Below are 16,169 nucleotides of genomic sequence, written 5' to 3'. Positions count from 1 at the left end.
GGCCAATCTGGCCAAGAAGACCCTGGTACACAGAAGAACTAGTGCCTTGTGTTGTTGTATCTTGTGAATGATCGCAACCAATAGGGGCCACGGCGGGAAGGCGTAAAGTAGAGTCCCCGGTGGCCAGGTCTGTACCAGGGCATCGATCCCTTGGGACTGCGGTTCCCGCCTGCGGCTGAAGTATCTGGATACTTGGGCGTTGGATCTGATTGCCAGAAAGTCCATGTCCGGTGTCCCCCACCGATTCACTATCAATTGGAAGGCTGCGGACGACAGCCTCCATTCTCCTGGGTCTTGACTTTCCCTGCTGAGGAAGTCTGCCATGATGTTGTCTTTCCTGGCGATGTGGACGGCGGAGATCTCCTGGAGGTTTGCTTCCGCCCACGCCATCAGGGGGTCTATTTCTAGGGACACCTGTTGGCTCCTGGTTCCCCCCTGCCGGTTGATGTAGGCCACTGTCGTGGCGTTATCCGACATTACTCTGACCGCTTTGTTTCGGAGTCTGTGAGCGAACAGCAGGCAGGCTAGTCTGACTGCCCGCGCTCCTAGGCAGATGATGTTCCATCCCGCCTCTTCTGCGTTCCACTGCCCTTGGGCGGTTAACTCCTCGCAGTGTGCTCCCCATCCTCGTAGACTGGCATCTGTGGTGAGTAGGGTCCAGGTTGGGGAGGATAGCCTTGATCCCCAGCTCATGTGGCTGGCCTGCAGCCACCACCGTAGTTGGGTCCGAACTCTGCCCGGGAGCGATAGACGTTCGGTGTAGTTCTGGGACCGTGTGCTCCACCGTGATAGGAGTGAGCGCTGTAGGGGCCTCATGTGGGCTCGCGCCCATGGCACAACTTCCAGGGTGGATGCCATCAGCCCGAGGACTTGCAGGAAATCCCATGCTGTGGGACGAGGATCGTTCAGCAAGGTTTGCAGCCGGTTCCACAATTTTGATCTCCTTGTGGGGGTCAGGTTGACCTTGTCCTCTTTGGTGTCAATTCGGACTCCTAGGTATTCCAGCGACTGTGAGGGCTGTAGGGAGCTTTTGTTTGTGTTGACCACCCATCCTAGGCTCTCCAGTAGTGTTTGACTCTGCTGGTTGCTTGGTGACTTTCCTCCGGTGACTTTGCCCTGATCAGCCAATCATCCAGGTAAGGGTGAACAAGGATTCCTTCCTTCCTCAGTGTTGCTGCCACCACTACTATTACCTTGGTGAACGTCCGGGGTGCTGTGGCTAACCCGAAGGGTAGTGTCCGGAACTGGTAGTGACGGTTCAGGACTTTGAAGCGTAGGTAACGCTGGTGATCCTGATGAATTGGGCTGTGTAGGTAGGCCTCCGAAAGATCCAGGGATGTAAGAAACTCTCCCGGTTGTATCGCCCTTATTACGGATCGTAGGGTTTCCATGCAGAAGCGGGGAATCCTGAGGTGGCGGTTGACCGACTTGAGGTCCAGGATGGGCCTGAATGTTCCCTCTTTCTTGGGGACAATAAAATAAATGGAATAATGCCCAGTATTTATTTCTTGCAGAGGCAATGGGATTATGGCCTCGAGGGCCAGTAGACTGGACAGTGTAGCTTCCACTGGGTCGCTGGTTTCTCTTCGTCTTATCCTCCGGTAGGTGCGGCAATTGGGACTCGCCCCATTTGTCGGCCAGTTTCTCTACTTTACTGCCGAACAGGAGGGATCCTTTGAAGGGCATCCTCGTGAGGCGCATTTTGGAAGATGCGTCGGCCGACCAGCTTCGGAGCCAGAGTTGCCTCCTGGCCGCCACCGCAGAGGACACTCCTCTGGCCGCGGTGCGCACTGGGTCGGAGGCAGCGTCCATAAGGAATGATACTGCTGGTTCCATGTCTTCTCCCGGGGTGTTGTTCCTGGTTTGTGATAAGCAGGCACGTGTCACCACGGTGCAGCAGGCCGCAATTTATAGAGACATAGCGGCTACGTCAAATGACTGTTTGAGGATGGACTCCAGCCGCCGGTCATGTGCATCCTTGAGCGCAGCTCCTCCCGCCACTGGGATGGTAGTGCGCTTGGAGACCGCGCAGACCATGGCATCAACTCTTGGGCATGCAAGAAGATCTTTGGTTGCCGGGTCCAGGGGGTACAGGGCTGCCAAAGCTCGTCCCCCCTTGAAGGTGGACTCCGGAGCATTCCATTCCAGGTCAATCAGCTGCTGTGCTGCTTGTAACAGAGGGAAATGGCGAGAAATCTGTCGAAGACCCTCCAGCAGGGGGTTTGGTTTAGGTTCCCCTGAAGTACCTGGGCCTGGGATAGCGAGCTCAGTCAGGCATTGGTTGACCAGGTCCGGGAACTCGTCCTTTGTGAAGAAGCATCTCATGGTTCGGTGAGGCTCTGTCCCCGGGGGGAGCTCCCCCTCTTCTAAGGGTTCGGTTTCCTCCTCAGAGATGTCCGAGTCCCCATAGGTGGGGCTTCTGGGAAGTGGAAGCCTGTGCCCTAGGTCTTGAAGGGCCTGGGGCATGAGGGTCCTCCTGTGGAGCATGTGGCTGGTCAGCCTGAGGTTCAGTTTGCATTTGACCAAAGACATGAATCCCCTTGAAGAACTCCACCCATGAGATCGACGCTGGGTCAAAGCTGAGGGACACTGGTTCCTTGGGGGTCCTCGTCTGTGGGGAGGTCCCCGGTACCCCCTGAGGAGCTAGAACTCGGCCCTGGATGGGACTGGCCCTGGACTGGGTGTCCCAGGGCCTCTTTGCACTGCGTGCACAGGGCGTTGGCCTTCTCGCTTTGTGCAGCTCTGATATGGCATGCTGGGCAGAGGCCTTGAGCCTTTATCCCTGTTTCTGGAGGTGCCATGGCTGTCGGTGCGTAAACTCTTATGCGCTCCGGTGCGCTTAAGATGAGCGTGTAGTTGTGCGCGCAGCTGTGCGTTCAGCCGTAAATATGCGCCCGGCTCTGTGCGCGCAATTTATGCGCGCAAGGTTTATGTGCGTGAAAGTTTATGCGCACAAGTGCTTTGTGCACCTAGCTCGAATTGTGCGCTCTCGAATGGCGCGGCGAATAGGGCCAAGATGGCGCAGGCAATATGGCGACCCCCTCGGAGGGTCTCCACATGGGCAGACCCTCGGAAATTACTGGGGCCCCTGCTAGGGCGGATCAACCCGGTGCCACTGGTCCCAGCTGGTGAACTGTGCTCCTCCTTGATTCTCGGAGACTGGATTCAAGCAGAAGATTTCTACCTTACCTTGTCTTCGGTGCTTCCCGATTTCGTCCCGGGCGGTCTCCGGCTGCGGGGGGAGAGGGCAAATACCTTCACCGCCGCACTCAAGGGTGCACCCGCTGCCTCTCAGCCGCACCCGAGGATCGGGGGCTAGGTCCTTGCTGCGATTCGGCCGCCGGACCGAGGCTTACCTCAGAGGGACCACAGAAATCACCTCGGGAATCTCAACTGGGGGAGGGACCCAAGGGTATCACCGCAGGAGAGCGGGGCTCGTCTTCAGGTATGTTTCTTCTTTGAATTTGGTTCTAACGCTGTGAGAGCATGCAGATAGTCCCTAACTGCTATAGAGACGGAAAATACTGAAGAGCTGCACTTCCTGCAGGGGTATATGTACTAGGGGCTGACGTCAGATTGAAATCTGATCCGTCTCCAACTGCTAACAGGAGTACACTATACCCATTGGTCCTGAGTCCATCTGCTACACGCTAGGAAAGGCAAATTCATCTTAGGGATAATCTGCTATATGGCCCCGCCCCTAAGGATTTGAATTGGTTCTCAGGAGACTCACCAGCAGTGCTGGGACATACCTCAAGTGTTACCAAAATTTAGATGACATGGAGGCCAAAGAAAGGTGTGGGATCCCGGAAGAGATACGCAATCTCTTGGTACCTATATATTAATGTGATATTGTATTGTCAAGTTGTGGAAGTCTCATATGCTGTTCTAATACGAAGTCTTGTCTGCAAGTGTTGTTACTAGAAGGAATCTACTGGACTGATTATCTAGACTGAAAGAAAGCAGAGTTGCTTACCTGTAACAGGTATTCTCCGAGGACAGCAGGATGTTAGGTCCTCACACATAGGTGACATCATCGGATGGAGCCTGGCATGGAACTTTGACCTCAAAGAATCTAGAACTTTCAAACATGCCCTACTGAACATGTGCAGCTGTAGTCAACAGCAGTGGATAAATTCACCATGTATAGTCAGATTACTTTAGCAGAGTATATTTAGCAGATTTGTCCAGCTGATTATTCAGCTATAGTTATCCACATTTTAAACTGAATAAATTTACTGCTTGCCAGCCTACTGAATATGGACCTCTTTGATACTGCTGACATTTACACACATCAGTCTGCTAAAAAGTGGTACAAAGGCTGGTCAAGCTGTTTTTTTCAAACTCAAATGAAAAAGTTTAGTTTTCTTGTAAGTCAGGGGGAGAGGATATTATTGGGTAAGGTGGGGAGGAGGGAAGAATAGAAAAACTAAATTGATGCTGGTACAAGGCAAGGTATGGCAATGGGCACTTACTGGTAGTGGGTGAAGCCTAAGGTGGGCAAGTCAGCATACTTCTCTGCAAATTCAGTCAGCCGGCTAATCACCCGGGCAAGCTGGTGGAGAGCAGAGAAGAGAATTGCATGAGGAAACACTCCACAATCACTGGCATCAATTCAGATTTACTTTATAAATAAATGACAAATCCACACCTTTTATGGTGTTACTTAGTAATATGGGCCGGTATATATATTAGTTTTTTGTATATGGAAACCTCAAAGACTACTGCCCAGTTTTCTAGCTTGATTATAAACTGGGCTAAGGGGGTGCTGCAAGTCAGGATTCAGGTGAACAGGCAGAGCTATGCGAGGGATCCTAGTCCTCGAATGACAGGAGTGTTACAGAAGTGACTTCATCTTTTGGATGAAGCTTACCTGGGACAGCACACTCTGTACACCTGTCTCCAATGTCATTAGTCTTCCTCCTTGATAAGCCTTAAAATTCACTTCATTTAAAACAAAACCAAAACCCTTTCTGTTTTCTATCAAAACCAGGCTGCTGTTTGTGGCACTCCACAGGATCAAATCTGCTCAGAGATATGGGCTGCTACTGCTGAGAAAAGGGCAAAGGGGTAGCATCCAGGCCACACGGTGAGACCAGCATTGGCCTTAAGGCTTCTGAAACATGCAGTTAAGTGACATGGACGTTCCCCCTCTAACCTTGGGCATCAGTAGGTCAAAGCCATCCCGAAGAACAATCAGATCCTGAAAGAGAAAAGAAGAGAAGAGAAGGGACTGGTTAAGCCATTGGCTGATTCATTTAGCATCTCTCTTATCACCACTGCTGCCCCATAAATGTCTTGCCTTTACAAATGAAAAATTACTGCTTACTTGATAATTTCCTTTTCTTTAGTTTAAACAGGTGGATCCAGAAATGGGTTATGTACCTCTACCAGCAGATGGAGACAGAGCAAAGCTGACATCACAGTATATATATATATATATATCCCTGCAGTGACATCAGCCTGCCAGAATTCTCTGCAAAAGACAACTGTAGACAAACTAGCAAAGCTTGATTATTAAACCATTCCCGCAATCTGCCAACAGGAAAACACTGAGCTCAGACAACGAATGCATTAACACTAATCTAGGGACTGGAATAACAATTAGCAGTAACCCCTGGAATACTCAGCCACACAGGAGGATAATAGCACAAGCAGCCAAAGGTGGAAAAGTGGATCCACCTGTCTATACTAAAGAAAAGGAAATTATCAAGTAAGTAGTAATTTCTCATTTCTTAGTGTTTAGAGAGGTGGATCCAGAACAAGTGTGAAGTACCAAAACTACTCCCGAACAGGGTGGGAGGCTGCCCACGGACCAGTCAACACTGTACATGCAAAGGCTGCCTCCTCTCAGGCCTGCACGTCAAGACGATAATACCTGGAAAAGGTGTGTGAGGAGAACCAAGTTGCAGCTCAGCAAATGTTGACAGGAGACAACAATCTAACCTCTGCACATGACACTGCCTGAGCCCTAGTAGAATGATCCCTAACCTGACTAGGCAATGGCTGCTCAGCACCCACATATGTGGCCATGACTACCTCCTTAATCCAGCGAGCTATTGTAGCCTGCAAAACCGGCTTACCCCGTTTTTCACGGTGGAAATAAACAAAACAGGTAATCCATCTTCCTGAGAGGTTTAGAAACCTCCAGATACCTCACGATATGTTTCTTGACATCCAAGGGCCACTGTTGAGTTCGTGGACCCTTGAGCCGGCTGTAACAGATGGTGACGCACTGTGGGAAGGCCCACAGCGGAGGCTGCAACCGGTAGGCGGCCCGAGGCAGGAGACCAGAAGGATCTTCACCACTGGAAGCCTGAAATCCCCCCAGGAGGAGCCCATGAGGATCCGAGCCGCTTGGACTTACAAAGGTCTCCTGTGGGCAACAACTGGAGAGATGTCCTGGAGTGTAGCTGAGGAAGCTGATGCCAGGAGGCCAACTGGAAGTTCACCATTGGAAGCCCGAGATCCCCCCGGGAGGAGCCCGTGAGGACCCGAGCTGCTTGGATTTAGGAGAGGCCTCCAGGATGGAAGCGCAGGACACAGAGGGACGGACCGGAGTCCGAAGCCAAGGATCAACCTGGAGTCAGAAGCCGGGAACAAGCAGAGGTCAGAAGCCAGGAACAAGACGAAGTCAGAAGCCAGGAACAAGCCAACGTCAGGACTGCAACTAGAGACTCAGGAGCGAGTGAACCTCGTTGCAAGGCAAGGACTGAATGGTGACGCAGGGTTTAAATACCCTAAAGGCGTCTGAGTCATCCTGGGATGGTGCTGGCTTTTCCCGCGCTGGCCCCTTTAAGAAAGCAGCCTCTGCACGCGCACGTCTAAGGGGCGGGGCCAGCCCCGGAGCATCGGCGGAGTCTCCCTCGCGCAGGGAGTGCCATGGAGAGAGGCCATGCAGGCTTGCACAGGCCGGAGGAATGCTGTGGCAGCCCGGACCGTCCCCGAGGTAGGAGGAGGGACCGGGGTATGGACTGGGACCGCAACAGCCACAACAGGCAATATTCATCCATATCTCTTTCCCTATTAAAAGACATCAGGGAAATGGACTGATTTAAGTGAAAATTCGAAATCACTTTTGGCAAAAAGTAAGGAACAATACACAGCTGAATCACCCCCAGAGTCATTTGAAGGAACAGCTCCTGGCAAGACAAGATCTGTAGTTTGGATACTCTATGCGCTGAACAATTGCCACAAGAAATCAAAAACCAGATTAAGACTCCACAAGGGCACCGGTAATCGCAAGGGAGGATGAAAATGTTTCACTTCTTTCAACAACTGGGCCACATCTGGATGAGCCAACAAGGGTCCACCATTCACCCAACCTCTGAAACAGGCAAGAGCCGCTACCTGTTCTCAATCTATCCTGCAAAAATTCCAAAATGAGTGGGATCTTAACCAAACGAGGAACAACCCTTCAATCTTCACACCAAGCCTCAAACAGATCTGCAACCCATGGTCTCCTGGGCTAAGCTGGTGCCACCAGAAGCACCATCCCCCCATGACTCTCGATCTTCCGAATCATCCTGCCCAACAGGGGCCATGGGGGGGGGGGGGGGGAGGCATACAGTATCTTTCTCTCCAGCCATTCCTGCACAAGAGCATCAATGCCCAAGAACTTTGGATCTCTCCGACTGAAGAAATGAGAAACTTTTACAGAGCGAGAATTTGCAAGTAGGTCCAGAAACTGAAAGCCCCAGCGATCCACTATTAGCTGAAATCCTCATCTGATAATTCCCATTCTCCTGGGTCCAGACTATGCCTGCTAAGAAGTTCTGCTCTTACATTGTCTTTTCCTGCAATGTATGAAGCTGAGATCTCCTGAAGATGCACTTCCGCCCATTCCATAAGTTGGTCTATTTCCTGTGACACTTGCTAGCTCTTGGTTCCTCTCTGCTGACTGATGTAGGCCACTGTTGTTGCATTGTCTGACATTATCCAGACCACTCGACCCTGTAACCTGTTGCCGAAATGCAGCATGCCAACTGGATCACCCGGGCTTCCAGCTGATTGATGTTCCAGAGAGACTCTTCTGTACTTCAGCGCTCTTGCACTGTCAGTTCCTAACAGTGAACTCCCGAACCCTGGAGGCTCACATCTGTTGTGAGTACTAGCCAGTCCGATGATTTTAGGGAAACCCCCTTTCTTAAGTGATCTGCCTGTAACCACCACTGTAGGTGAGAGACCAGATCTCCATCAGCAGGTGAAGTCAAATTGAACAGTCCTGAGACTGTGGGCTCCAATGAGACAGCAGGGAGCGCTGAAAAAGAAGCATATGCACCCTTGCTCACGGCACCACTTCCAGGGTCCAAGAAACAAACTGGAAGCCGGTCTATCAGAGCCAGAAAGCAAGTGGACAAAGGATAAACCAGTAGCCTTAGATATAGGGATACTTTATTCTGCAATTGGTTATAAAAGCCCAACTCTGGCCGAGTTTCTGCAAATGGCTGCATCAGGGGCTTTTAATAAACAGGTGGAGTATATGCCTCTTAAAATATAGGAGTTGTTGAATTATGAATTGTGAAATATGTAAAATGCCAATATTCACTTCTAAACGTAATATCTCTTTCAGTTTTTTCTCCTCAGTTGTTTATACTGACTCAATAACTCGTTCAACAGAAAGACATAGTATCCCTCTTTTCCAGATACCTGGCTCGAATCAGCTACTTGTCCAAGTACGGGTGTACCAGGATCCCATCCTTTCACAACTTTGCCGCCGCCACCACCACCATAAACTTGGAAAAAGTTCTGGGTGCAGTGGCCAGACCAAAAGTAGCACTTGAAACTGATAATGACGACCTAAAACTGCAAATCGTAGAAAACGTTAGTGCTCCAGTCAGATGGGAATATGCAGATGCACCTCAGACAGATCCAAGGAGGTCAGAAACTCCCCCAACTGCACGGCCATTATCACGGAGTGAAATGTTTCCATGCGAAAATGAGTCACCCCTTTGAGATCCAGGATAGGAAGAAAAGAGCCCTCCTTCTTGAGCACAATGAAATAAATGGAATATCGACCCATATTTTCTTGAGACATGGACACTGGAACCACAGCCCTCAGACTGAGGAGCCATGACAAAGTACACTCCACCATCTGTCTTCTTCTGCAGGGAGTGGCAAGGAGAGACCATTAACATGTCCTGAGGATACTGTGAAACTCTAGCGCATATCCATCTTGTATCATCTCCAAGACTCACTGGCTTGATGTGATTTCAACCCACCTCTGATAAAAGAGAAAGAAGTGACCCCCTATGTCCTGTTCCCGGGGGTGGGTTCGTACACCTTCATTAGGAAGCTTTAGGAGTTCCACTACCCGAGCCTGCACTTTACTTGGGCTGTCTGGGATGAAAGGACTGGGACCTACCCAGTCCTCTGAAAGGCCACTCCTCTGTAGGGTCGAAAATGCTTGGATCCCCTAGCACGATCTCTCATGGTAAAGGAGCACGGTGTCTGAAACCTAGGAACTGGGGACTTGCCCCACTTATTGGCCATTTTCTCCAACTCACTCTCAAACAAGAGGAAGCCTTTAAAGGGCAACTTCGTAAGGTTAGCTTGGAGGTCACAATTTCTCATCCATAACTGATGCCTGGCTGCTATTACTGAAGCCACCCCTCTGGCTGAGGTGCGGACCAAATCACAGGCCGCATTTGCCAAAAAGGCGGCTGCTGGCTCCATAACTGCCCTGGAATTCACTTCAGATTAATCGACCTCCTGAGAGAGAAGTAAACAGGAGTGAGCCACAGGGAACAACAAGAAGCTATCTGCAAGGTCATCGCCACGGTTTCAAATGCTTGCTTAAGGATGGCCTTAATCTTTCTATCATGCGCATCCTTCAAGGCCCCTCCTCCCTCCACGAGGATAGTCATTCGCTTGGAGACAGCACGCACAAGTGCGTCCACTTTCGGAAAATGCAACCACTCTCTCGGCACTGGTTCCAGGGGGTACATGCTTTCTAAGGCTAGACCCCCTTTGAAATTAGTCTTCGGGGCGCCCCACTCAAGATCAATCAATTCTTGAACGACCTCCATAACAGGGAAAAAAAACAAGAGACTTTACACATAGAAACCAAAATAGGATTTTTCTTTGGTTCAGACATGGAATTAGCCCCAAGCACCCCCAGCATCTTTAATGTCTGGGAAATCAGAGCTGGTAACTCATCTCTATGAAAGAACCGCAACATAGTCTACACGGTTCAAATCCCGGAGGAATTTCCCCATCCCCCAGAGAGTAAGGATTGGTTTCATCATCTGTGCCTTCCGGATCCCCATTGGGAAGACTGAATGTCACTCTAGGTGTACTTCGGTACTTAACCACAGCACCAGGTGTGCAGAAGGTCGTCATCTGCAACTCTGACTTAGCAAGATTGTTCAGGGCAGAGAACTGCACCTGAAGAAAGGATTGCAATCTCTGAAAAAATTCCACCCAAGAAAAGGCAGAAGGATGCATGCCAAAACCAGAAGGCACATATCCTGTGCCCACTGAGCTACCTTCCCCTGCTGATGAACCAGTTAAGAGAGTTCCAAGGTCAGGCACCCCTTCTGACAAGTCTTTACCCAGGCCCTCAACAGGCTGGGAAGAACCAGACTTAGGAAAATCAGATGAAGGAAACTCTCCCTAAGCCTCTAAGCAGCACTGGCAAAAATTAGAGGGAAGGCCATGCTGAGATGCCTGAATATGACAAGCAGCACAGACGGTAAGGCGCTTAGGTTTCTTTGCTATAGGAGCCATCAGTCTATCAGTACGCTTAACAGGCAACTGAAAGGTGTGCATCCAGTTAAATTTGTACTGTAAAAAAAAAAAAAAAAATCCAAAATTTAAGCGTACAGCCCTGTGCTTGATGGGTGCCCAAAAACTGAGCACCCACAATGCAGCCCAGACTGTGCATACAGTAAAGTGCGCACCTGAATCAAACGCCGCTACCAACTGGACACCCAAGCAGGTGTCTACCTAAGCATCCAAAAACTGGGTGCACAACTGAAAGCACAGCTGGATGCATTCGCACAAACCAACGGTCCTAAAGAGGGCAGCCTAATATGCAGGAAAAAACACGTGAAAATACCGCAGCAGCCTACCACGTGGCTCCCAGAGAAAATCCTAAGAGTGGGGTCTAGCCCCAAAGGGTTGCTCAACCCACTAAGCTGCCCACATCTCTTAACGTCCCTCGGGGGGGGGGGCAGGAATAAACGAACAAACATCGGAACGGCGTGCCGAGCAGGGAGATCGGAGGAAGGAGGAAGCCATACAAAAACCCTCCTTCTCTGTTGTCTGGTTTGTTTTGTAAGCTTTACCTGAGCTCAGCTCGTCCCATTTGAGTACAGAGTCAATCTCTGGCTACAGGGGGGAGAGGGCATATACCATCACCGTCACACTCTGTTTCCTGCACCTGCTGCCTTTCAGTTGTTTCAACAGCTAAGTCCATGCCAGCTGAAAAACCAGCTACCACGGATATCACCTCAGGAATTCTCAACTGGGGGAGCAACCATTTGGCATCACCACAGGAGAGCAGGGCAAATTAAATTGACTTTTCTTTCTTTCTCCTTCTAAAACTTGAAGCAATCCCCAGTAGGGAGATGCATGTCCACCATCTGCTGGAGACGAAGAATATTGGCAGGCTGATACATACTGTGATGTCAGCTTTACTCTGTCTCCATCTGCTGGTAGAGGTGATTAACCCACTGGTTCTGGATTCATCTGTCTGGACGCTAAGAAACTACATGATTTTAGCAAGAATGAAAACTTGTGGCTTGGTGAAAATGTATTTACTTATTTATTTATTCAGTTTTATATACTGAACATTCGCATTAACTTCATGTCGGTTTACAGTAAAACATGATAAAAACAACATGCCCTTAATCATTTTCACATAAAATAGCATTAATTTTCAAATAATAAAATTAATTAATAAAATATCTAAAATAGAATAAACTTAAATAAACAAAATAAAATGAAACTAAAATGAAGTAAAACAAAGCAAAGCAGTGCATTTGGAGTTTAACGATAAGATGAATTTTGAGACATTATCATTAAAATACTTATTACAAAATAATAAAATACAATATAAATATTAAGATACAACCAATGTAAAATAATAAAACATTATAAAGTAATAAACTCCTTAAAATGCACTTAGCTAAGGGATAGTAATTGACAACGACTGGTTAGCCTGGCTGGCTAAAAGCCTGTTCAAAACAGTCATGTTTTCAATTGCTTTTTAAATGACTGTAAGTTTGATTCTAGCCTGATATTAAGTGGGAGTGAGTTCCAAAGTCTTGGCCCTGCCAGATTTAGGGCCCTCTCCCTGACTGTGATTAAGTGGGCTGACTTAGGTGTCAGGATGGAGAGTAGTGCTTTGCCTAGAGATCTTAAATTACGTTGTGGAATGTGTATATAAAGGGACGCATTTAACCATTCTATGTTATCACCATATATTGTTTTGTGGATTAGTGTCAAACATTTATATTGGATTCGGAAATAGACTGGCAACCAGTGAAGATCCTTCTAAAGGGGGTAATGTGATCGTATTTTCTCGTATTTGTCAAAAGGCGAGCTACTGCATTTTGTAAATGTTGCATAGGACGGATAGTTGAAAAGGGAAGGCCCAAAAGAAGAGCGTTGCAATAGTCAGTCTTGGAAAATAGAACAGCTTGAAGGACTGTTCGAAAGTCAGCATTATGGAGCAAAGGTTTCAGTTTTTTTACTGCGGTTTTTATGAAAGTCTTTAAATTAAGTTCGCTGACCAGGATGCAGCCTAGGTCCCTAACTTCCTGAATAATAATATGAGAAGGACGACTCATATTGATGTCCATCAGAATTTTGTCTGTGACTGTTACAGATAAGAAGGATTTCGGTTTTGGAATTGTTAACAGAAAGGGACATTTGGGTAAATAATTGTTTTATGGAAGCAAAATAGACATCCCATAGTTTCAACGTTTTTGTAAGGAATCTTTGATGGGTAAAAGAATTTGGACTAAAAAATGATGCATGATATGCCCAGGTGCACTTGAACAAAGAATATGTTCTTGTGGTTTGACTATTTGTTTTATTTATTTTAGATTTATATTCCGCTTTTCACACTTTTTTCAGGACTTCAAAGCAGATTATATTCAGGTGCTGTAGGTATTTCCCTATCCCAGGAGGGCTTACAATCTAAGTTTGACTATAAAATTCACAAAATTCCTTAGACTATAGAGGTGCCAATATTCTTGGGGGGAAAAAGAGGTTAATATGTGGAAGGGAATCACAGCAATCTTTGCATGATTAAAAGCAACATCACAAGGAAAAAAATCTTCATGATGTGTGTGTGTATGCGTAGCTGCTCTGTAGTCTCCAGCTCATGGCTGCTTGGTTTTCTTGAATATCTCTGTACACTCACTCGGGTCTAGCACAGAGGAAATGGCTACTGTCAGATGTCATAACCTCAGGGAAAAAAAAGAGAAAGGAGCCAAAAACATCAGCTTCAGTCAGTATACTGAGCTGTAAGTCACAGAGCAGCCACATACAGCAACACGAAAGGCATGCAGGACAGTGCTTCCCATGTTGCGTGGCTGCTCCACTTCCTCACCGTATTGTCCCCCACGTAGCAGGAGGTGGCACCCAGGTGAATAATACCCGCGGCCTTTGGACAGCAGTGGGCGAAGGTGTGGACATGTGCCATCACATCATGGCGCAGCTTCTTCTCCTCCTCAGCCGCCATCTTGAAGTCAATGTTTTCCAGGTTCATCTCCATCTCCTGGATCTGCTCATCTGTGATCGGCAACCCTAGGGCCTGCAGGGAGTGGGAGGGCAAGAGGGAGAACAGAAACATCATTATTTTATTTAACTTATGAACCATCCGACTCAGACATTCTCCCCCTCCCCGAAAGAGACAGTAAGGTGTTTTAACAAGTCAGACACTTACTTCCTCATAATAATAAAGCTTTTGACAGTAAAAAGGTAAAATCAGAGATAATACAAAGATATACAAACAATAAAACAATACAAAAAATAAAAGCAGAAAAAAAGATAATAAAAATGCAAGTAAAACTACTAAAAGCTCCAAAAAGAAGAACATAAAAATAAAACTAAGTTGACAGAAACATATTTCTGGAGACTACATAATAAAACAAGCAATCTCGTCAATAGGAAAAATTCCTAGAGAGTGACATTCATCAAACTGTTAAAAGCCTTAGTTAAAAAAGTCAAGCTTATCAGAGATGACATAATATACAATAGTCATTGATCTTATGCAAGAGGACTGAAAATATGGCACAGCCATAGTTGTTAAATTGCATAAGAACTGAAGGGAAAGCCCCCACCCCCCATTCCACCCCAAGCTGCATCTACCCTGTCATTTTTCTTCTCAACCCTCTCTCTGCGCGGCTCCTAGACCAACAGGAACTACGCTTTCCAGCACATGGTAATGCGTCACCCCCCTCCTTTTGTAGCCAGTCATGGGAGAAGCAAACTCAGATCTCTTTGTGGCCATCTCAACAAGCTGGCCTTCGCCCATCTGCCACACCCTCTCACCCGCAAAAAGTCAGGAGCAGCATCACACGGTCACCCTCAACCGGAAAGGTCAAGGCTTGAATAGGCAAAAACTGAATTCCTCTTTCATTGCTCCAGAGCACTGAAGCTTCATAGTCTTCTATGGGTTCATTTCTTCTTGGGCTAACATATTTTAGGTTGATATTGTTACTTCTCTTTGGAGCAGATGGTGTGCACAGTTTATAACAGCGTCACGCTCCTATTTTTAAACTTTGTCATTTGATCTTCCGATGTCTGTGTCTGTTTCCTGTTTTCCATGTGTCAGTGTGATGCCTGCAGGGGGCTCTGATGAGGGGGCAGCACAGCAGTGCCCAAATCACTGGGATTCTCAGAGCTGGGAGTGATTGAGCAGGAGGAGCTTTCAAAAACTTTAAAACAGTAATAACAGTTTCTCAAAATTCAAAAATAAAAGAAATATCAGAAAAAAGGCCTGTCCAAGTGGTTTCATCTTTGGGGGCGGTGGGGGGTTTCCAAGCTCAGATTCTCAATGGGGCAGATCAGGCCTGAAAAGGGAGAGAAGAAAGCTGGCCTCTACCAGCCAACTAGCAACACCAAGATCACACCTCAGAGGACGTGATCATCCAGCCCTGGGACCAGCAAGGGGATCCTGGGCATGAGAAGATGCGCAGAGACCACAAAGATCATTGAAGAGCAATATTTTTAAATGTATTTAAAAAAAAAAATCAGAGTGAAAACGGAAGGTAACAACGATTTTGGTTTACTGACCATTAAATTACAGAAAAATAATTTTAGGAAGTGCTGTTCAGGGGTGGCTCCTGAATCCTGAAACCCCACTAAATCCAGGACCAAGCTTCCACCAACCCCCTGCCCGACCACCTCAAACCGGGAGGGGGGGGGGGGGGGGCCAGCAGGACCTAACAACCCTCTGGGAGGAACTGCAAACCTATTTTTCTTTCTTTTTTTTTTTCTATACTCCAGATGGCAGGTTTTATACCACTACCATCTACTGAGGGACTGCAGGTGGCACAGTAAGTTAAATGGCAGTGTCAATGACGTTTTTCTCTGTCTCCATCTGCTGGCAGGGAGGCAAAACCCAGGAGGATGGACTGATCTGGGGTATAAACAGGAACAGCCCTTACAGAAATCATGATAGATATAAAGGTTAATAAAAAACAAGAAACATGAATAGGAAACGAGCGGCCTTCTTACTAGACCTGGCAGGTCTGGGACGTCGTCATAAACAGAATCCGGGGTCTGTGCGGGCAGGGCTTCTGACTAGGAAAAGGGAAGAGACAGCTGCTTTGGATACTGCAGCGATCGCCCACAGATTAGATATCTTAAAACAGCAATACTATGAATTCGGGGATAAAAATAGTAGACTCCTAGCGCGTCAGTTGCAAACCAAGCGACTTAAGGCATTGATATATCAAATTAAAGCAGGTTCGGGAGAAATGTTGCATGACCTGGAAGCCATCCGGACTCTGTTTAAAACCTTTTACGAGGAATTATATACCCCTGAGGTGGAGGTAGCAAGGTCGGACATTTCTTCTTATCTGACAGAGACTGACTTACCTAAATTGACAGACCAAAAATCAGATTTTACCGGGAAAACCTATTTCCGAGCTGGAGGTATATTGGGCAATCAAAGAGTTAAAACCCGGGAAAGCCCCAGGATTGGATGGGTT

The 16,169-nt window shown here is 47.7% G+C and overlaps 1 protein-coding gene across 1 annotated transcript in view; it reads right to left on the bottom strand.

The window, feature by feature from the left end:
• Window positions 1-16,169, bottom strand: part of ADSL (adenylosuccinate lyase) — a 109,137-nt gene that overhangs the window by 59,093 nt on the left and 33,875 nt on the right. Inside the window, exons 2-4 of the mRNA XM_029590232.1 lie at window positions 13,562-13,765; window positions 5,159-5,203; window positions 4,476-4,555 (exon numbers count right to left, since the gene is read on the bottom strand). Coding sequence (XP_029446092.1) covers window positions 4,476-4,555; window positions 5,159-5,203; window positions 13,562-13,765 — 329 coding nt within the window. The remainder of the gene's footprint in view (window positions 1-4,475; window positions 4,556-5,158; window positions 5,204-13,561; window positions 13,766-16,169) is intronic.

Source organism: Rhinatrema bivittatum, chromosome 2 (genome assembly GCF_901001135.1).
Source record: "Rhinatrema bivittatum chromosome 2, aRhiBiv1.1, whole genome shotgun sequence".
In the NCBI taxonomy this organism is placed as follows: domain Eukaryota; kingdom Metazoa; phylum Chordata; class Amphibia; order Gymnophiona; family Rhinatrematidae; genus Rhinatrema; species Rhinatrema bivittatum.
Note: the sequence above shows the minus strand (reverse complement) of the source record. Positions and strands in the feature narration are given on the sequence as shown.